Raw genomic sequence first — 23,397 nt, 5'->3', positions numbered from 1 at the left:
GGGGGCGGGGGCACAGTTCTGTTGTTATTAATTGGCATAGGCAAAAACCTCCCACCCCACTAGCAGTCTCCCCGATGCAAATAGCAAGTCAGGGGGAGTCCAGGATGGACTGGAATTGCAGCTGGGTGTGATGGTGGTAGGAAAGAGCTAAATCCTTCCTAGGTCCACATAAGGGGCCCATCTTGTTTGAGTCTCCCTTGCTGACTATTTCTGAAAGAAAAATAATGCCCTCAAGGAGAAACTGCACAATTAAAAGGCAGCATACAGCCCGAGCTTCCCATGCCGGAAGATCTGCACATCTGGCAGTCAGTTACCATGTTTATATGCCACCTTATCTCTCAACCTCAAATCTCTTGGATTTTTCATAGCCTCAAAAAGTGGAAGTCTTCATGTTATTAATCTACACTGTGCAAGTCCTGATTATTTATAATGAAAATGTTATTCTTTACCTCAGATTTGGTGAAATCAAAATCTCCAACAATCCCCTGTTCTCTGTTCATTGCAAATACGTTGTTTTTATGCAGCGATCCATGAATTATATCAGCTCTGTGTAGTGCACACAGACCATGTGCTACTCCTTTCATTACTTTTAATGTTTCCTAGTTTAAAAAAGGTCCTATGAGATCTGGCCCAAAATATTCCCAGAAGCATTTCAAAAATGCTCATTACACATCCAATGAAAAAGCAAGAGACAAAACCACTTTCAAAACTCCTGTCAAACTAGATTTATAGTTTCCCATGTAGGATTAACTTTCAATAAATTAATCAATCCAGACTGCAGGGGTGGAAAACATTTTGTCCGCAGTGGTTTTAGAAGCAATGACTAAATTCCAAATGTTTGAACTATGCTGGAGGCCACACAGCAGAAGCCTTCTGTTCATTCCTCCATCATTCTTTTGGGGAAGGATATCACCCACCCTGCTAATAGTCAGACAAGGCATAAAGTGGGAGTTCTAAGTGTAACATTTCTGACAGCTTCCTATTCTCCAGAAAGCAGCAGTAGAAGAGTATGGGGCAGATTGCAGGAGAGTGGGCTAACTAGGATCAGCTTAACTAGGATCAGTTTTAAGAATATAAACATATGGGATCTGTAATATGAGACTATGGGATCAATATTGCCTCTGCCCCACCCCCCATTAACTAACATGTTCTACATTTCAAAAAATTACACTCATCCTGCTCAGCTACCAAGGTCAGAAGAGAAGTGGTTCCAACCTCTTCCTTTTTCTTGGCTAGAATGCTTCTGTAGCCCTAAGACATCCTACAGGCACAGAACATCTTTAGAGGAAAAACAGGTGGCGGGGGGGGCTGATGTGGGCTGACATTTACTCCTTGATGACCAATCATCTAAGTCTGAAGGGGGAAAAACACTGTTTGGGATAAGCATTGGGCTCGGGATAAAGAGCAAGCCAGCCAGCAAGTTCAGTGAAGCCAGTCACAGAGAATAAAAGCACTTTATAAAGAACACTGAAGAGAAAACGAAGTGGGACACTGAACACACCCAGAACACTCACACTCAAAGACCGATACATTCAATACACTCAAAGACCAAGAGAAAGAATAGCGAAAACTCTCTGAACATTCCGTAAGTGACCAAAAGCAGTCAGTCAATCTACAGGGGCATCTGAGATACTTGTTTTTTTAAATTACCAATGTGCCCATTAACCCAGAGAGGTTGAAGAAGTTTTGCATTAAATTGGATGGATGGATGGATGGATGGAAGAATACAAGCCAAAAAATACAGACCAGGTGTCTATGGAAAATCCATAAAAATTAGTTGCTTCTTTCTGAAGCTTTCCAACTGTGAATACCCCATTTTAATGCCAACCATGAGCTGCTTTCAGTTACATAGTTATGGAAGGCATAGATAATATGGCCTATAAAAAAATATATTCACTAATTAGAACAGCATTTCCCAAATCTCATGACCTCCAGATGTGTTAAGATTGCAATTCCCAGAATTCCCCAGCTAGCAGACCTAACAAAACTGGGGAGTGCCAGGATGAAAGGCTGGCTCAGAAATTCAGCAAGGCTGCTTCTTTCCACACCAGCTATCACATTACTTACTTCTGGGGTTAAAGGTGTAATCATCTGCAACATGCCCAGGCTTGCTCCAGCATAGTACGGAATCATTAGATATGCCACAGGATCAGACTTAACAAATAAAATAGAAAAACAAAAGTATTATGTGCAGGAACAGAAAGCATCAAATATCATGATACTGAAACACTGCCCTAACTGTATTTTTATATCATGTGTATAAATTTTAAAAAGAGTCTTATCTTATGCAGGAAAGGCCTTTCTATTAAAACTGTGAATGAGATCTTTGAACATTTTATACACAAACTACAAAGAAAGAACACACTTGAATTCACAACTTGCCTTGCCTAAAAACAGGAACATTAGTCGCATTAAACAAGATTCCTCCCTTAATCCTCTCCAAGCTTTGTGATACTTCGCTGCTCTTTCTACTACTTCGGTTTCAGTATTCATATCCACAGTATATCCCTGACAAAGTAAATTCAATGAGTAAAAAAAGCTGTACCTTGAAATACTTGTTAAACTATTTCCCAGAATATGAAAAATAAAAAAAGAGCGACTTTTGCCGAATAACCTGTTTCGATTTTCTGAATTGTTCTGGGATACAATACAATTTAATGGAATCTAAGTGTCTGTGAATAATAAAGAATATAGCCCGCACTTTCCAAATGGCAATAATTGTATTCTAATAATACTGCGTTTCTCACTTTCAGAACAATGACAATCCCAAGGAAAGATACGACTAGGAAAGGAGTTATATTTGGCCAGAAATGTAGCCTGTAATCTAAACAAACACATGCGCAATTTATCCAAGGACACAGATCATCTTCCCCATCCTAAACAGCTTTTCATCAAGATTGGGATATGTGTCACCCCTCAGATGTTCCCGAATTCCAGTCAGCTCAATAGGCAGGAAAGGTGACTGATGATTCCAGCAACAGCTAGAACTAGGAATAAGTCCCCACCCCTATTTTAAGCTCCCATAATCATTAGCTTTTTTTTAATGGTGTGGGTGTCAGAAATCCCAACCAGCATGTTCCCTGAAAAGTGGATTTAGATGGCCGATTTCTCCAAATTCAAAGGTCAGAACTAGAGCAATACAGTTTATCTACCAAGGAAAATGAACTTGAACTATAAATGTATTTTCCAGCTCCAAAACACACACAGCCATTTTAACATTTCTTAAGCCTACTTAAAGGCTTCTCTTTTAGTAACAGTGGTTTTGAAAAAACCAACAACAAGCAAACCAATCAGAAAGCATACCTTCAGGAGAACCTTCTGTCCCTGCACTCTGGAGCAAATCACAGGATGTTTTGTGCTTAGTTCCTTCATTGGCTCAGCATCTAAAAGATCACGTTCTAAACTGACAGTCAGAAGACCTCCCGAGTTCTGGAGAATACATGTATTACATCAGCTTATTCTCAGCTTTGGATCACAGATCTGTATATAATATGATGTGTGTGCACCCCACCTCTAGTGATAAAATCCTTTAAGTGTTACACTATTTACTCAGAAGGCTTAGCATAACAGGCTGACTATAACACAATGGGCCACATTTAGTGTTGAAAAGATTCCTGCCTCTGATCAATTTCTGGAACACACAGCACCACAGAATTTCTTGTAGAAAGTGAAGCCAGCTCTGTTCCTCTTTGTTTTCCTGTTCTTCAGACTGCTTTCTTGCTATCCTGTCTTTTGATCAACATTTCTGCCCATTGCTTTTGTTTCTTGGCTTGCTAAAACACATACAGAACTGCCAAGTGACCTTCTCAGAGATCTATCAGCCAATCTTAACTTGTTAAAGAAACAACACAAACCTTACCATATATTTCAAAATTCCTGCTTCGGGATGGAGGAGCGGCAGCTCAGGGAACCATTTTTGAACTAGATGATTAAGCTTTTCCTAAATTAGAGAAAAGGTCCGCAGTAACAATCGCAGCATGAAAACAATACCCAGCAGTATGTTGGAAACAACATGTATTGATGTTTATTCTGTAGAATCACAATGGTGAATCTGCAATCAGCAGGTGGATATTCATGGACAATTAGCCTCCCCTTATCCTCCTCCTTCAATGCACAGCATTTAGCTATTTAGTGTCAGCGGCTACTCTTTTGTCCCAAAGGAAGGGCATCATCATAGCTTCATTTGTGTCTTCATTCTTCTGATAGAGCAGCATCTCTAGTTGTTCATAGCTATTCGAACTGGGCGTGTGATGAGAATTCAAAGCATGGGTGATTGCACAATCAACCATCCTTGTCTGAAATCTTAAGATCAGAATCAAAGTAGAAACCCCCTTTTACTTGTGTTTATAACCTGACAGGAAACCGCTAGCTGCTTCTTGAGGGTGAATGACAGATGCATTTTCCCTACACCAAATCTAGCGACGAACTCTGATTTCCAAGAAAAGGGGGAAAAAATCCCTGGATCTGAGGTAGTACCCACCACAAACTCCACTTCATGCCCCAAATAAGACAGTTGTTGAGAGAGAAAAGGGCATGAGCACCGATCTTCAGCCAACCTCTCTAAAATGCATCTATATTCCATCTACTGCCATTTTAGACTTTTGAAATAGGACACTGAACACCCCCAAACATTCTTGGGGTAAGCCAGAGAGCAATTCTCTAATCTGCCTTCTGGAACAGCTTCCATCCCAAGATTCGGATAGTCCTGACCTAGCCTCCTGGAAGGACTTGAAGACTTGACTTTTCTCTCAGGCACTGGGGCCAGGATGTTAGCTGAGCCCAGTATATTTGTTTTATGATGCATTCTAGCCGAACTTTGCTTGGAGCCTTGGTTGCATTGTATTGTGTTGGTTTTGTTCTATTTTCTTTTACATTTTCTGTATTCTTAGCTGCCCAGAGTTGCTAGGATGAGATGGGCAGCCTCATCAATTCTTTATGTAAATAAATGATTCAAATAAGTCAATCTCTGGCCCTAAAAATATTGACTGAGATTTTTTGATATTGATTCGATTTTTCTTTACTGCAAATGTATTTAGGAGAAAGAATAACCAAAAATACATTTTATTTCAGCTTTATCCATATCCATTTATAAATATGAAAAATATGTATAACTTTGCTCCACAGAGATAGCCACACTTTTGCTTGAGATGGAGACCCTCAGACTTCTGTCTTAATTCCATAGGCATTAGATCATATATTACATAGTGAACATCTGGACCAGAAAATGAGTTGTTTCAAAGGTGTTAATGTAACTGAATACTTACATATTCTTCTTGTTCCTTGTATATCTCCTGAAATATGTTATCTCGTAGAGCAGTGATTTCTTCTTTTATTTTTGCAATTTCAGATTCACTGTAATCATCAGACTGATAGCAGAAATTTAAAAATTACTACTTCAAAAGATTAAAGTATTATTTGCACCAGGTAATATACCTGTTATAAATTGAGTATACTACTTATTTTCTTTCTCTTCACCTCACCATCCTCTCTTCTTGAATCTGAAATTGTGTTATTTTCTAGTCACTGTATCAAATGTGCCTTCTCCTTTTTTGCCTGACCAAGTTAATGCCAAATTCTTTCAGGTTTTCAAGTCATCAAATTAAAAGGAAGGGGGCAGTAAGAGGCACACTCACCGCAATGAAGCTTCTCATGGGACAGAGGGTGCAAAAAGGGCTGGAAGAAATCCAGTCTCCTCGATCTAAGAAGTTGGTTATCCCAGATTTAAGGCACTACAAAGGGTTAATTGTATTTTGAGGGTTCTTCTATTGTTCCCCTATCAAAAAAGTGCTTGCCCCCAACAATTTACAATTTGCATCAGTTCAAAACAAACACAATCCAGAAGCAAAAGAAGGCCATTTAAACCCCATAAAATTAGGAGAAGATAAAAATGACTGACAAAAAGCTTCAGATGCTTATGCTTCTGCAACTGAGATGAGGCCTTTTTTTGTTGTTTTAAGTGAGCTCTTTGGAAGACAGAACATTGTAAACCATGGATAATTCTAATCTTGTAGCTTCCAAATCTACTAATTCCATTTACTCTGCTAAATTTACAATCTGGCACTCTCAGTTTGTTGCAACCTAGCTTTTATAACTGCCAGCATCAGCCAACGTGGCTGTAGGTGATGGCAACTGTAGTTAAACACATTTATTCATGCAAAATACTTTTACGGAGTCTTTCCAGCCACAAAGGCAGTGAACAGAAATAAGGATCTGAAAGCCAAAAGACTGGGAATGCCTACATTAATGGTATCAGACAGATTAATAGAGAATAAAGCTATCCCAATTTTTCAGGCATTAATGGGGGAAAAACCTATTGTAGTTTTTGTTACTGTCAGGTGCCGCTGATTGATTTCCCAGATGTATCTCCTTGGCTATTATAAGAAAAAGGACGCTGAATGAAACAGGCCTTTGGATTAACTCTACAGGGTGGTACCTCACTCTAACTAAATTCCTCCCTGGTACTTATACAGCTCTGAGCACTTATTTCTTATGCAGCATCTCCCTTCATGTTTCTTAACGCCTGTGTGCTCCTCGCAACCCTTTCATCCCAATTCTACAGCAGCCGTACAATCAACATTTTATAGCTTTCCAATCTCATACTGTTTAATGTATCCATTCTGGGGTTATGATAACCTGCTGCCAGACAAATGGAGTATCTGTTGTTTTTAACTGTATTATCAATAATATGTGTAGAAATTGTGTACTTTCTCAAATTGCAATAATCAGGAGCGGGAAGCATTAGCAATGTGAAATACTATCTGCAAATTAAATTGTCCAGAAATCTGCCATTTTTGTTTCTTTCCATTTTGTTTTAATATAAATCCCTTTAGGCTTTCATTTGGATTTATGTGAATAAATCATGTCCATGACAATGATATTTCTCCAGGGCTAGAAACAACATGTTCTATGTCATCATCCACCAATTCTTATGGAAAATAGGAAATAATAATAATCTTAAAACATCAACATAAGATTGCCATACTTCTTCCAAGTTGTTTTTTTCTACCAATTTCCACCTCAGCTCAGCCTTTATGCGTTTCATTCTCTTCTTAATAAGTAACAAATCATCAATATTAGGAGTCATATCCAGCCACTCCACAATCTGGTTTTTGAACTGAAAAAAAAAAGCACTATTAATGAGAAGCAGATTTACACAGACTGCAAAATGGAGAAAGCTCTTGCATTTTTGAGAGAAATATTACTTATACACAATTCGCATCACAAAGCGTTAACATTTTCAGACCACATTTTGAACCAGAACACAAAGGCTAGTTGTATTGTTCTATTTCCACGACCAATTAGATGTAATTTTTTTCCTCCTGAAGTTACTCAAAAAGATGAATAAATATCTTTTAAAACATTGTCAGTGACTTTCTACATTCTGAGCACATGACAAAGAAGCAGCTAGACAAACTGACCTCACAACTTTCAAGATACTTTTGATAGACAGTATTTAAGAGATCTTCTTCTTGGTGGATCTTCCGCATAACCACAGCATGCACATTTAAGATGATTTCTTTGTCTCTTTCATCTAGCTCCTGAAAAGAATTGTAGAGTAGCACTAAGTACCTATAATTGCAAAGTTGCAAAGTGTTTGTTGATTTCAACACTTAAAAATACGAAGGGCATTCTAAATGGCAAAATAGATGATGGGTTATCAATTTTTGTTTGATAAAGTAGAAAGTACACTGTTCATAAAGAGAACAGTCATAAATCTAAATAACTAAAAAACTTCCAATTTAGAGTAATACAGCAGAAACATCATCTTCTACACAATTTACACCTGCACTTCTTGATCAAGCAAACAGTCATTAATGAAAGAAGTCTACTTGCAGACTTCCTTAGCTGGATTACAAATCCTTGCTTCTGAGAACCAACAGCTGAGTCAGCTACTTCTGCTGAACAGGAAGACTATGGAAACTGCATCCAAGGAGAAATATCTCACCTATCTCAGATTATAAGGCTGAGTGTGGCAAGATAAGCTCAAGGAATGAATGCCAAGCATTCACATCTTTGCAATGGAATCAGAGCAAAAGGGGAATGGGACCTTGTTCCTTCTTCCGCCTCAAAAGCTGTTGTGCAACTGTTTGAAGAGTGGGATGGCTGAGGATTAAAAGCCCCAAAACTTTAAAATATAATCAACCTCAATTCTACCTTAGCCTAATTTGATCTTGGATTGTTGAAGAGAAAGAGCAAGATTCAGCCCAATTTCAAATCTTACCAAAGTTTATTTGAAACAGTGCAGATAGACCTCACTTAACAACCCTAATTGGGACTAGAATTTCCATTGCGAAACAAAGCAGTCATTAGGCGAAACGTCACGTGACCATGCTGCTTAATGATCGCAGTTCCGGTTGTTAGGCCTCATGCTTCTCCTGGCCTGCTGCACTTGCCTCCACTTCAACCCCCCCCCATCTATCTCCCCCCGCATCCCTGTCCTTTTGTCTGCCCTACACTCACGCGGCCTTCCCGAGGCCAGTAGCTGCCTTGCAAGGGGTCAGGCCGGGCACGCTTCGTCAGCAACATGAAGAAGGTCTTCTTCAAAGGTCAGCTGGGAGTGGGGGGCGGCAGGGGCAGTGGAGTGCAGGGCAGCCAAAAGAGCAGGGATGAAGGGGAGATGGGTGGGTGGGTGGAGTTGAAGCGCATGCTGCGGTCATAAATGTAGGTGGGCTGCCAAGTGCCCAAATTCTGATGACATGACTGCAGGACCGCTGCAACAGCTGTAACTTCAAGGACTGGTCATAAATATCATTCGTTCAGCACCGTCGTAACTTCAAACGGTCACTGAACGAATGATCATTAAGCGAGGACTACCTGTATGCTATGCTCTTTTTCTACTGCAATGGTTAGCTTAATGGCTTTACTATTTTATTACAAATACAGTAAAATATTCTTGCTATTGAATTAATACTGTGTTTTAATGTTTAGTAGATGCTGTCTTAGAAGGCAAGCTGCTCCAAGAGATGAACTACACGTATTTTAAATAAAATAAATATAGAGAACTGAATGTGAGCAATCCTTGGCCCCTTTCCCCAAGTCTGAAGAAAAAAGGGGAAGCAAATTGGAATCTTTTTCAAGAAACCAACAGGAACTTACTTTACATTAAATGGCCTGGATTTCAACCAAGTTCCTGAATCCACATAAATGTGATGACAGTGCATTCAAAATTCTCTCATGTATGTCCCAAAAATCTTATTGCAGTAAAAAATGCTATCAGTGTTCAGCACATTTGCAGAGATCTGGATCTGAAGAGGAAAAGTGCTTTGGAATGTAACACTTGTTGGCATCTTCTTCAATCCAATGCATTTTTTCTGAGATTGCGCTGCAGCTGTCAAGGGGAGCCATGTGAGCCCAAGAAAAGATGCAGCTTCTTTAAAGAGTTGCCAGCAACTGCTACTTACGCTTCAAAACTGAATCACTGCATAACCTGTATGATGTTTCATGATAGATAAATATTCAGTCCAAAATTGGGAAGCAGGAAATGATGTGGCAGACGTACTGTCTGGAAACAGCTATTGTAATGGGCTGTGAGAATAACCTTGGGAGTCAGGAGGAGGAGACACAGCCTAGACAGCTGTCAGGCAAGAGATATCTCAGTCCACAGAAGGCAGGGGGGTGGAGAAAGCGTCTCAGAAGGGACCCTCGCTAGTTCTCTGGAAAGGAAAGGCAAGGAAGGGGAGAAGGGCTTTCAGACTTGCAAGGTTCTGTTATGTAACCTTACAATAAAGGTAGTGTTAATTCTCAGGGTTTTAGTTTCTTGTCTGGATGACCGTGAAAGGATGACAGCTATAAATCAGATCTCTTTTTAAAAACCTGGGCAAAAGAGGAATTTTTTAAAAAAAATCTGACTCAACTATTTTGGTCAAGTTCACAATCAAAAAATGGAATCCAGAATGGAAGACAAGTCCCTAATCTGCCTGGTTCTCTCCATTCCCTGTTTGAGAACTAAATGGATATCAATCTTTATGTTCTTTCAGCTGAGATTCTACCTTACACAGACCAGGGATCAGAGGTCTTAGGAGATAGTTGTGAGCTCTGCCACTGCTCGAGCTTTAATCAGCCTGCAGGCCACCAACTGTCACCTTCCATTCTTCAGACCTCTGACTAGTTTCCTCACAGTAAAATATGATATGGAGAAAACTTTGATAGTGATAGTAAATCTTGAACACTGCTCATGTGTATACTTCATGGTGAGTTTCAGGCAAGATATGTCCTATCCAAAAAACATGAAACCTTTTAACATGAAATAATAAGAGTATTCTTATCTGAAAAGAAAAATACAGAAAAATTAGCTTACTGTTAGAAACATGTCCAATTCTTGTGAAATATCCAACTCGACATTCTTAAGAATTTCATCCAAATTGCCAGCTATATCTTCTGATTTCAATAATATAACCGATGACATGTCAAAAAACTTGATGGAAAAGAAGACACAAACAAAAGGTGGTTATCTATACCAGTATTATCAACTCTGCAAAGTAGTTCCAGAAAGATTACTCAAAAAGTTAGTAGTGAATGGGAAAACTGAAGATGTTAGACTCGGCTCCATTCTGCCTTGAGCAATCTCTACCTTTTTGTGCAAGTAAGCAAAAGAAGAAACAGCCAAGTCCTCCAAAGATTACTAGAACACTGGCTTGCACTTAAAGCCATCACAGTCCAATACAGCCTGTCAACACTCAAGTTGAGGAAGTTCTACTTGATTAATCCACCTCTCTCCATAACCTTAAGTTCTAATTTGCTTTTTACAACCAAGAAAAAGGTCCTATCAACACCAGATCCCATGGACCAGAGAAACTTCCGGCAGTGCTATGCTAAAGCTGCAGCACGCTTATTCACTCCTAATGACAAGAGGGGAACAATATTCTGGTTGCTTTGTTGACTGGTACTTTTAAGAATAAGCTATAGCTCAAATGGCAGGAGACTCAATAAAACACGATCTGCCTCTGAGAACTGGATCTTGCTTTCCCCATTGGTGTGTTTGGGTATGCAGTAAGTCTGCATCATGTTTCCAAGCCAATGGAACAGGAGCTGAAACACCTCAAGAGACCAAACCCCATCAAACACTGTTCATTTATTCCATCAAGGATCAGTGTGGTTCCATTTCATACTGTTAATCAGAGCTGAACATTACTCCCCATCAAGTCATGAATGCAGCCCAGCTGTCATTTTAAATTAAGACATGATACTAATTTTTTCCTAAGGACCACTATGGGAAAATTCTCATTTTCGTCCAACAATTCTCAGTTCAAATATTAATGGTTATTTCATAGGATGAAGGGTTCCATTTTGGATCTTCCAATGTAATTTTGTTTTTGCAAAAGCAACCATCATCTCGTTTGGATTCAGCTATAGTATAGCAAAAAATAAAATAAAAAAAAACTGGGTGTTTTTCTTCATTCTATTGCCTTTAGTGAGATTCCTATCTCCCCAAGTTGCTATTAGCTGCAGTGGAGAAAAGCTGCAAACTTATCTGATCCAAAAAATCTAGAAAAAATTAGACCAGAGTTTCAGTATAACTGTAGCTTAGCCCCAAATCATAGTATGAATACAAAGATTTTTTTATACTTAATATGAAATTTTTACCTGAATTATCTTGCTGAAACTTATTACAAGGTTTTGCAAGGAAGCGTCTGTAGCAATCCTAACCCGACGGAATTCCTCCAACCGAGCTTTCTTCCACTCAAAGAACTTCTCGAACACTTCTTCTGAACTCTCTGCTTCATCAACCTGACCACATACAACCTCCAACGATCCTTCCAACTTCTGAATATCAAAATAGGTAACAAAGAAAATAATGTACAAGCAATGAAGGAACACAAAACAATCACATATTATAAAAGAAAACAAGGTGTCCTGGCTTTATGATGATTCCTCTAATAACCATCCGGAGCAAAACCTGAAGCAGCAACCTTTGGCAATATTTGGCTTGGGGGCTGGATATTTCTCATTCCTGACCTATACATCAGGAGGAAGAGGAGGAATTAATGTTATGCAGCTTCAGGAGGATTCCAAATATGCATAAAAGGCATTTCTCTAGTTGAAACAGCCCGTCTAGTTGCCTCTTGCTTGTAGATGGGAAATGCAAAAAGACTGCAGGTCCTGAGGCTGATTTCATGTTTTAAAAATTGCCAGTTCTACCCCTGTAGCACAACATACACCAGACTGTCATGGATCTGAATGACTGCTGTACAATATTTGAAATAATGGGAAGCAGAAGCAGATGTGAGGATTGTCTGCAGGAAGGATGCAGCAGTAGGAAGAGAAACTACAGCAAGACTGTCTCTGAACTGGATAAAAAGGAACATGCAGCCAAGAAAGTGGAACTGTCTTCCCAGCCGATTTGATGCTGCAGGGTTGGCGTACTCCGGGTTCCTTTGATTAAACAATGTCATCTCTCAGGGCCCCGGAAGTGTGCCTTCTCCATAGCACCACTGCCCTCTGGAACAAGGTTCCCCCCATGATCCAGATGGCCCCCACTCTGCTGTTGTTTGGAAGTGTGTGAAGACCTGGTTCTTCACTTAGGCCTTTGGCGAGGAAGAGAGACCCCTTGCTTCATTGTGCTTGCCTTCTTTTATCTTTATTTTTTTTGTTTTATTGATTTTATTGTAATTTCTTTGATTGTTGTGAGCTGCCCAGACCCATTGAGAGTCAGGTGGCATACATTTATTATTATTAACTAGATGTAGCACTATTTGACTTCTTAGCACTAATAAAAGAACATTCTATAATATAAAGGAAAAGTGGTGAGTTGAGAAGAAGCTACCAGAAATCCTCCTTATTAAATAGAGGACCCACAAGAGAATTCCACAACAAATAAAACAAGATTAGAGCAATTTATTATTTTTAAATATCTCCATTATAGGCCCATGACTATTAAGGGTCATTAAAAAGAATGATTTTCAACATCAGCATTCCTTGAAGACTTTTAACATTTTTCCTCCAAAGTGAATCTTTGCCAATCATTAAACATCAAACAGAAACAAATCTATGTGAGATCTGTAAATGTTATTCCTTCTGAATGTAGAAGTCCTGCAAAAATAATTTCATTTTTGCTTATTTGTGTTCCACAGATCCCAAAAAATCATTGGCAGTGCATACATTAAAACAGCTGTTGCATGCTGGAACTGTACTTTTATTATAGATTGACACATTTATTTCTCACATTTACTTCTCACGGGAGTTTGGAAAGCTGGCTCTATTGGACTGCGGTAGAAGTTAGCCATTCCAGGAGGCAGTATAGCATAATCTTATTCCCCTCTCTCAATTCCTGAGAAAATGTTCAACCTTTTAAACATTAATGTTACTGCATTTTTTATTTTACAGCAGAAAAGCAATAAAAGGCATACACTGTTGTTTAAAAATATTTAAAGCAAGCAAGTCAAACTTTCTGAAGCACTGGCAGAGGGACAAGAAAAATAACTAAATATGAAATTATTCTATATACATCTTTTGCATGGCCATTCCAAGAATGAAAACAGAGACAACTGTCATTTTGAATGGTGACTGCAAGCATTAAATACTTGAAAGGTCTTAATATGTTATTGGAGACCTATTTCAAAAGTTAACAGCAAATAGCAATTTGATTCTGCTGAAAATGTAGGGTTTACATCTAAATCTCAGAGTTCAAACTGCCAATAATATGGGACTTTTCTTTGTAATTTTATTTTTTTATGGAACATTACAAAGGCCTGTAAATACCTAGTAAAAAAGGCTTGGCAGTATGCCTACAGCTTTGCTGTGGCACATGGGAAAATGCTTGAAGATTGCCATCTTGTGGAGACGAGTTAATATAACATTTGCAGCACTGAATTTGAGACAAAACACTTTAGAAAGCCCTAAAGATGTTGAGGAGTTCAAATGGTCACGAAACATTTTTACAGGTTACAATTTGTGGAATAAAATAGAAAGAAGGATACTGAGGTGGATTGGTCATATTGAGAAAATGAGCAAAACTCAAAATGCAGAAGAAATATATAAAAGAAAAGCAAATTGATGAGGAAGAAAAGACTGCAAAATTATGATTGGTTGGAGCTGAATGAGATCCTCAAAAAGAAAGAGGTGAGAAGTTTAAAGAACAAAAGGCCGTGTATGAAGCAGTGTATCGACACAACGGAAACATGCGTCTAACAGATTTACTTAGATTTCCTTTTTTCTTAGCCTTAATTTCCTTTGCCTACTACTACTTATTTGTTTTCTGCACTTTGCATTACATGGCATATCCCAAAGGGGAACAGCATGATTGCTATGTACATGCATATGCCCATTCTGTATGGGGGAACAGGACCTACCCTATTTCATGTCGCTTCCCAAATATTAAGAGTAACGTGACCTGCACAGATTGCTCAGACTGTTTAAAACTGTCTTAGGACACACTGGAAATTCTGTCAATATTCTAGATTAGAAACAATAGCCTCAGGAGCCTCTAGAGACCCCTCAGAAGTTAATCTCAACATTAATGCCTGCAAAAGGAGGAAATGTCAGAATGATCCCATGACTGGCATGACATCTCAGGTTACTGTTTATGCTACCACTTGTAATACAAAACTGTAATCTGATCTGGAGAGAGTCTTATAAGCATAAAACAATGCACGGCTCCACATGCCACTCTGGACCCAACCTTCAAAGTGTCTAAGCGCTTGGAAAGCGGCAGATCATCCACCTCCACAATGAATTCTTCCACAGCTACATACAGCTTATGCTGCAATTCATTCCTCTGGAGAATCAAACTTTGTACTTCATCCTGTGCCGAAGAGAACACAACATTGAGAAGGTCTTCTTCAGTAGAAATATAGGACCACCTATAGGACCACCTATTACTGGGGCAGTAATAACCTCTCAAAAATGAACTTAAGCCACAAAAAGGAGCAACAACCCTCTACGGTGCATCCTGACCTGCCTTCCTGTTTTGTACAACTGAATACACTGCTGACATTGATCCAAGATATCAGTTTGCAGATACTGCTGCAGTTACAAATGTTGTATCACGTACATGCTTACAATACAAGCCGGTACAGATCAGAATGCAGATGTCAGCAACATCAGCCAAACGCTTAAAGTGTTTCCACTTGGACAAGTGACTAATGAAAGCAAGGTCATCCCCTTGGGAATTCTCAACACTTTACTATAGTTCACAGCAGCTCTCAAGGAGTATGTCCTTTTTCTTCATCCACTGACATATAACAAACAGTGGAGAAAACAGACATACGAATTTGTTTACATATCTATTTTATTTATTTTAAAGTACATTATTTTATCTTTTTGAAAAAAATCTGTATTTGTACTAATTAAAAATTATATCAAATATTGCACATTCAGTTACTGGGCTCTTCCCAAGCTACTTTACAGGATCTTCTGAGACCAACATCCTCTGTTTCTACATGAATCTGCACAGCTTTTCAATCCCGATGCCGAGCTCCAGGGACAGAAAGAGGGGAATGCCCACTCTCACACATTCACTGCAAGGAAGATGAGTTTACTCTCTCGTGCAAACAGTTTATTAACAATTTATGAATAAAATAATCTAAGTAACGAAAATGCAATAAGCATAACAACAATCACATAAAATGAATAAGTAAGATCAATAACACAAATAATAAAAAAGGATGCCTTGAATTTAAACTCAGATCCTAGTAACTGCATCCAGGAAGATTATTCTAGTGGGTAGGGCCAGTGACAGGAGATTTTTCATTTGAGTAGCAACCTGTGCAATTCTGTACAGATTCTCTCTCACATACAGAGACACACAGGGTCATTGTAGTCCAACAGCTCTCTTTCTCAAGTTGTAACGTACACAAGAGACACCACTCAACGATCCCTTTGCTGGTCAGGAGAGGGAAGGGAAAAGCTGCAAGAATTCCTCAGTGATGACCTGCAAGTATCATTCTCCTCTTCACAAAATCTCTGGCCCGTGTTACAGATCCAACATGGTTACATCATGGATTAGCAAAATACAGTAACATTTTAAGTTAAAACCTTGGGAATCTTTTTGTTAACAAGTTAAACAGCTACATCAACAAAATGTAAAGGATTATCAGAGCTTATGACAAGCCATAAAATGGTATGACCTGTCACCTACCACATGTTTGCAAAGGCGTATTTCCTGTTGGGAGACATTATAATCCGCCCAAACCTTTTCCAGCTTTTCCAAGGACAGAGGGGCCACGAGGCTCCCTTCGGTAACCACATTTACAGCTTTTGAAAGGTCTTCTCCAAAACGAGCATCTGTATGATCTTGCCTGGATGAAAGATATTTAAAAAAGAACATTTATAACACTATATAATTAACTGTAGGCCCATTGCTATAGATCTCTGAAACATACAGCTATTTTTACCCAATAAAAATATGCCCCTTCATATGCCAAACTATAATTGATTCTATCTGGAATAAAAGAATAGACAAGAGGAACAACAGACTAAAACCTAGCGTGGAGGAATACTATCATCAGACACATAACCAAACAGTATGTTTAGGTAACTGTACTCTTTAAAAGCTTCAGCAAAGGATCGTTACCTTGTCGTGGTGCTGGAGCTTGAGCACCTCAATGATGCCATGAGCTAAACCGTGAAGGGCCACCCAAGACGGGAAGGTCATGACAGAGAGGTCAGACTAAATGCGATCCCTGGGGAAGGTAATGGCAACCCACCTCAGTATTCTTGCCATGAAAACTAAATGGATCAGTACAACCAGAGATATGTCGGTATACCATCGGAAGATGAGACCCCCAGGTCGGAAGATGGTCAAAATGCTACTGGGGAGGAACAGAGGATGAGCTCAACTAGCCCCAGACGTGATGACGCAGCTAGCTCAAAGCCGAAAGGACGGCTAGTGGCCGACGGTGCTGGTGGTGAACGGCGAATCCGATGTTCTAAGGATCAACACACCATCGGAACCTGGAATGTAAGATCTATGAGCCAGGGCAAATTGGATGTGGTTATTGGTGAGATGTCAAGATTAAAGATAGACATTCTGGGCGTCAGTGAACTGAAATGGACTGGAATGGGCCACTTCACATCAAATGACCACCAGATCTACTACTGCGGACAAGAGGACCACAGAAGAAATGGAGTAGCCTTCATAATTAATACTAAAGTGGCTAAAGCAGTGCTTGGATACAACCCAAAAAACGACAGAATGATCTCAATTCGAATTCAGGGCAAGCCATCTAACATCACAGTGATCCAAATATACGCCCCAACCACAAATGCTGAAGAAGCTGAAGTAGAGCAGTTCTATGAGGATCTGCAGCACCTACTGGACAACACGCCTAAAAGAGATGTTATTTTCATCACAGGAGACTGGAATGCTAAGGTGGGCAGTCAAATGACACCTCGAATTACAGGTAAGTATGGCCTAGGAGAACAAAATGAAGCAGGACACAGGCTGATAGAATTTTGCCAAGACAACTCACTCTGCATAACAAACACTCTCTTCCAACAACCTAAGAGACGGCTTTATACATGGACTTCACCAGATGGACAACACCGAAATCAGATTGATTACATCCTTTGCAGCCAAAGGTGGCGGACATCTGTACAGTCGGTAAAAACAAGGCCTGGAGCTGACTGTAGTTCAGATCACGAACTTCTTCTTGCACAATTTAGGATCAGACTAAAGAGATTAGGGAAGACCCACAGATCAGCTAGATATGAGCTCACTAATATTCCTAAGGAATATGCAGTGGAGGTGAAGAATAGATTTAAGGGACTGGACTTAGTAGATAGGGTCCCGGAAGAACTCTGGACAGAAGTTGGCAGCATTGTTCAGGAGGCGGCAATAAAACACATCCCAAAGAAAGAGAAAACCAAGAAGGCAAAATGGCTGTCTGCTGAGACACTAGAAGTAGCCCAAGAAAGAAGGAAAGCAAAAGGCAACAGTGATAGGGGGAGATATGCCCAATTAAATGCAAAATTCCAGAGGTTAGCCAGAAGAGATAAGGAATTATTTTTAAACAAGCAATGCGCAGAAGTGGAAGAAGACAATAGAATAGGAAGGACAAGAGACCTCTTCCAGAAAATTAGAAACATTGGAGGTAAATTCCAGGCAAAAATGGGTATGATCAAAAACAAAGATGGCAAGGACCTAACAGAAGAAGAAGAGATCAAGAAAAGGTGGCAAGAATATACAGAAGACCTGTATAGAAAGGATAACAATATCGGGGATAGCTTTGACGGTGTGGTCAGTGAGCTAGAGCCAGACATCCTGAAGAGTGAGGTTGAGTGGGCCTTAAGAAGCATTGCTAATAACAAGGCAACAGGAGACGACGGCATCCCAGCTGAACTGTTCAAAATCTTGCAAGATGATGCTGTCAAGGTAATGCATGCTATATGCCAGCAAATTTGGAAAACACAAGAATGGCCATCAGACTGGAAAAAATCAACTTACATCCCCATACCAAAAAAGGGAAACACTAAAGACTGTTCAAACTATCGAACAGTGGCACTCATTTCACATGCCAGTAAGGTAATGCTCAAGATCCTGCAAGGTAGACTTCAGCAGTTCATGGAGCGAGAATTGCCAGATGTACAAGCTGGGTTTAGATTAGGCAGAGGAACTAGAGACCAAATTGCCAATATCCGCTGGATAATGGAAAAAGCCAGGGAGTTTCAGAAAAACATCTATTTCTGTTTTATTGACTATTCTAAAGCCTTTGACTGTGTGGACCATAACAAATTGTGGCAAGTTCTTAGTGGTATGGGGATACCAAGTCATCTTGTATGCCTCCTGAAGAATCTGTATAACGACCAAGTAGCAACAGTAAGAACAGACCACGGAACAACGGACTGGTTTAAGATTGGGAAAGGAGTACGGCAGGGCTGTATACTCTCACCCTACCTATTCAACTTGTATGCAGAACACATCATGCGACAAGCTGGGCTTGAGGAATCCAAGGCTGGAGTTAAAATCTCTGGAAGAAACATTAACAATCTCAGATATGCAGATGATACCACTTTGATGGCTGAAAGTGAAGAGGAACTGAGGAGCCTTATGATGAAGGTGAAAGAAGAAAGTGCAAAAGCTGGCTTGCAGCTAAACCTCAAAAAAACCAAGATTATGGCAACCAGCTTGATTGATAACTGGCAAATAGAGGGAGAAAATGTAGAAGCAGTGAAAGACTTTGTATTCCTAGGTGCAAAGATTACTGCAGATGCTGACTGCAGTCAGGAAATCAGAAGACGCTTAATCCTTGGAAGAAGAGCAATGACAAATCTCGATAAAATAGTTAAGAGCAGAGACATCACACTGACAACAAAGGCCCGCATAGTTAAAGCAATGGTGTTCCCTGTAGTAACATATGGCTGCGAGAGCTGGACCATAAGGAAGGCTGAGCGAAGGAAGATCGATGCTTTTGAACTGTGGTGTTGGAGGAAAATTCTGAGAGTGCCCTGGACTGCAAGAAGATCCAACCAGTCCATCCTCCAGGAAATAAAGCCAGACTGCTCACTTGAGGGAATGATATTAAAGGCAAAACTGAAATACTTTGGCCACATAATGAGAAGACAGGACACCCTGGAGAAGATGCTGATGCTAGGGAGAGTGGAAGGCAAAAGGAAGAGGGGCCGACCAAGGGCAAGATGGATGGATGATATTCTAGAGGTGACGGACTCGTCCCTGGGGGAGCTGGGGGTGTTGACGACCGACAGGAAGCTCTGGCGTGGGCTGGTCCATGAAGTCACGAAGAGTCGGAAGCGACTAAACGAATAAACAACAAACTCTTTAAAAGATGAATCGGTGGCATCCATTAAGTCAGGAAAACAGAAAGTGCAGTCCCAGGCTACCTGCAGGCCCTGAAGCCCTCTTGCTCCCTTCCATTCTCCAGCCTTCTCTCCCCCCTGCACCTTTCCACCACGTTGCCTGCTGCCACGTTCCCGTTTCTCCCCTTCTATCGCTTTCCCTTTCTCCAACTGCCCGCCCTACCAACTGCTTCCTCAACCACTGCCAAGTTGCTGCACTCTTATACGCTTCTTACGCCTTCCTGTGTCTCCCTCCACGCTTGGTTCTTCTACCCCAAGCCCTGCCTTTTTGTCCCTCTCTCTAGCTCCCTTTCCAACCTGTTCCACCCCCTCTGCCTCCTTACAAACCTGCCCTCTTTCTTCTCAATTTCTCTGTTTTTTCACTGTGCCAAACACCCAGGGGAGTTGGGGGGGCAAAGAAGTCAAGATGGCAGCCACAACCCTACAATTGAAGCCCTGCCCTTTTTACATTTGTTGCAACTAACAGACATTGTATTATAATCAAAAACACTGGCCTAAATAATCTGTACAGTTATATGGTTGTTTTGTGTTGGAGAAACCCTAGTATTTGCCATTTTGTGAAAAACCCTGTTTTTCCACAGAGACCAGAAAAGCATCTTTTATTGGAAATATACATCCAGAACACTTTAAACAACTTCCAGTTCAGAGAATTTATCTTCAAAAAGCAAGATGTCATGTTCCAGAGTTCTTTGAAACAATCTGTTCTTCAATTGTTTTAAAACAATTTAAAACTGAGCAACGCGGTGGCGAACCCCGGCACAGAAGGCGGACCCTGTGCAACGCGGGGGCAAGCCCCAGCGAATTCTGGGGTGGAAGATCGGCCCCAGCAGCGCAGCGGACTTCGGCTCAGCCAGTGGTAGAGTGGGCCCTGGTGGCACGGCAAGTGACAGAGCAGTGGACTGGTCTTGGTGAGGGGATCCTGCGCGGCCAGGCGAGCCCCATGGCGGCAGTTCAGCTAGGCATGGTAGAGAACGGTGGTGGCGCACTGGGCCTTGGAGGGATGGGCCTACCTTGTGGCAGTAAGAGCAGCGAAACGTATTTCTCTGCTTACTGCATCTGCAGAATGCCGCCCGGCAGCCCTGTTTAGGATCACCCAATCCCTGTTGGGGAAAGGGGGTCTAGAAAATCAGCTACAGGGCCATGCTGAGGAGTTTTCGGGGCATCTGCAGGATAAAATCGCTCGGATTTGCTCTAAGTTGGACTCCAAGCATGAGACATGGCCTGGGGAGATGCCTGGGGAACATACTTACCCAGTTATCTGGGAACAGTTTGATCCTGTTGGACCTGAGGAAGTGGATAGGATCCTCCGGATTGTAAATGCCACCACCTGTCAATTAGATCCATGTCCCTCCTGGCTGGTGAAGGCAGCTCAGGAGGTGACATGTGGTTGGGTCCAGTCAATGGTAAATACATCTTTGTGGGAGTGGGTGTTTCCAGCGGCCTTGACTGGGTGCCAGTCTGCTTCCGGGTACAATTCAAGGTCTTGGTTATCACCTTTAAAGCCCTACATGGCATGGATCCAGGCTATCTGGGACCGTCTCATCCCTGTTACATCAACCCATCCCACCCGGTCACGCAGAGAGGGCATGCTACAGACCCTGTTCATAAAGGAATTCTATCTTGCGGGGTCTCAGAAGTGGGCCTTCTCTGCAGCAGCTCCCGCCCTTTGGAACATCCTTCCCCCGAAGTGAGGTTAGCCTCATCTCTCCTGGACTTCTGAAAAAAATTGAAGACCTGATTTTGCCACCATGCTTGGAATGGGGAGAGGAATAGCCATTCTTGGGGCTGACTGGTTCCCTAGTCCTGCCCGGGACCGGCCTTACTGGCATATGGGCTGAATTAGATCTGCCATTACTTGGATTTCACTATATTTTATATATTTATTGATTATTGATATTATTTATGATTTCTATTGAATTTTAAATTGTTTTTACTGTGAACCACCCAGGGTCCCTCCTTGTGGGGGAGATGGGCGGTGATAAAAATATAATAGATAGAATTGCTAAATTTTGCACATTCGTTACTTTAGTAAACCTTAGATCAACTGAAAATCATCCTTTACAGAATATAGTCTGGAAACATGCATAATATACCTCGCTTCTTTCAGTTTTTCAAAGCTGGCAGCCAAATTTCTCACTGTAGTTCCTAAGTATGTATGCAGAACATTTTCCATATAACCAAGAGTTTCCTTGCAAGCTTTCTTCTCTTTCTGCATTGGATAGCAATGAAAGCATTAGCCCACTAATATTAGTTCTTTCAGGCCAGCAATCTTCCACTGAAGAGCTGCCCAGGACTAAGTGGATCTTTCATACAGGCACACAGATTTTTGCTTCAGGCAGTTCAAACACACGAAGGAAAACAGTGTTGGCGTAAACGTTCTAACTGGAAATGGCAGAGATGAGGACCCAATATAACTAGATCAGGGGTGAGCAGCTTTTTAGCAGCCAGGGGCCACACTTAATATTACTGGGGAAGGCAAAAGGAGTGGAGCCATGTTACACATCTGGGCAAGGCCAGCATTTTCCCAACATAGAAGATGAGTTTCAGTTTCAGTTTCAAAGACCATGACAGGCCTGTTTTACAGCTTATGCATTCATGGGTTTCTGCCTCAAATGGTGAACAACGATGCCTCCCATTTTTGGCAATTATAACCAGAAAGGCTCTATTACTACAAAGGGTTGTAGTCTCCAACTGCCCGTCCCTGATCTAAAGGGCACCAGGTTAAGGAATGCTACTCTAAATAATTCCTCAAATTAGCTGGACCTCTGTTGTCTCAGGCACCTTCCTTTATCACCCATTAGATCTGGTCAGGCCCACAGAATCTACTGAAAGCAGTTAAACACAACAACATAGAAAGAACATCTAGATCATCAAGTATGTACCTTCCTTTTCCAGTAAGGGGGAAGGGAGAGTCTTCTCTATACCATTCCATTATTGTAAGACTGACAATTACATAACTCTGGGATGTAGCAACATTCTATTCATCCTACCTCCAGATCACAAGTCAGTTTCTGTACTTTTGATTCCAGTTCTTCACAATGAAGGGAAAGAATTCGGTTTTCTTCTTGGAAAGTCTTTTTTTCCTCTTTTAGTTTCTCATTCTCCTCAATCAATTTCTGATCCTGTTTGATTTTTTCCAGGCTAATGTTTGACACTCTTCTAAAATCAAAAGTGACCATTTTGTCTCTATTGGAACACATAGGCAAGATTCATCGAAGGAATTTTAGAAGTGTGTTTTAAAAAATTCTCATCCAAGATCTCTCAAGTATGTCTTTACTAGCTGGTAATTGATTGATCACTGATTTAACAAACCTGGGCAGAACAAAAGCTCCTCATTTGGCTCTGCCTTCTAAGGAAATAAGGATAAATCCTCGAGTTATGACTATTTGTTTGGCAACCAAATAGTTCGAAGTTACAACAGCACTGAACAAAGGGACTTACGACTTGTCCTCAAAGTTCTGGATGTTGCAGCACCCTGGTAGCCACATGAACAAAATTTGAGTGCTTAGCAACCAGCTAGCACTCACAACCAGTTGCAGCATCCTGCAGTCACATAATTGCCATTTGCGACTTTCCCTGCCAACTTCCCACAAGCAAAGTCAATGGGGAAGCCAGCAGGGAAGGTCACAAGTCGCTCAGGTAAGT

The 23,397-nt window shown here is 40.8% G+C and overlaps 1 protein-coding gene across 1 annotated transcript in view; it reads right to left on the bottom strand.

The window, feature by feature from the left end:
- The window catches only part of STK31 (serine/threonine kinase 31), a 44,907-nt gene that overhangs the window by 11,259 nt on the left and 10,251 nt on the right, over positions 1 to 23,397 (bottom strand). The window contains exons 8-21 of the mRNA XM_063303781.1: positions 22,743 to 22,938; positions 21,846 to 21,961; positions 16,076 to 16,235; positions 14,618 to 14,740; positions 11,584 to 11,763; positions 10,298 to 10,414; positions 7,419 to 7,538; positions 6,983 to 7,114; positions 5,265 to 5,366; positions 3,860 to 3,940; positions 3,304 to 3,429; positions 2,383 to 2,508; positions 2,068 to 2,154; positions 450 to 599 (exon numbers count right to left, since the gene is read on the bottom strand). Coding sequence (XP_063159851.1) covers positions 450 to 599; positions 2,068 to 2,154; positions 2,383 to 2,508; positions 3,304 to 3,429; positions 3,860 to 3,940; positions 5,265 to 5,366; positions 6,983 to 7,114; positions 7,419 to 7,538; positions 10,298 to 10,414; positions 11,584 to 11,763; positions 14,618 to 14,740; positions 16,076 to 16,235; positions 21,846 to 21,961; positions 22,743 to 22,938 — 1,816 coding nt within the window. The remainder of the gene's footprint in view (positions 1 to 449; positions 600 to 2,067; positions 2,155 to 2,382; positions 2,509 to 3,303; positions 3,430 to 3,859; positions 3,941 to 5,264; positions 5,367 to 6,982; positions 7,115 to 7,418; positions 7,539 to 10,297; positions 10,415 to 11,583; positions 11,764 to 14,617; positions 14,741 to 16,075; positions 16,236 to 21,845; positions 21,962 to 22,742; positions 22,939 to 23,397) is intronic.

This window comes from Candoia aspera, chromosome 4 (assembly GCF_035149785.1).
Source record: "Candoia aspera isolate rCanAsp1 chromosome 4, rCanAsp1.hap2, whole genome shotgun sequence".
Classification (NCBI taxonomy): domain Eukaryota; kingdom Metazoa; phylum Chordata; class Lepidosauria; order Squamata; family Boidae; genus Candoia; species Candoia aspera.
This window is presented reverse-complemented; position numbering and strand designations above follow the sequence as displayed.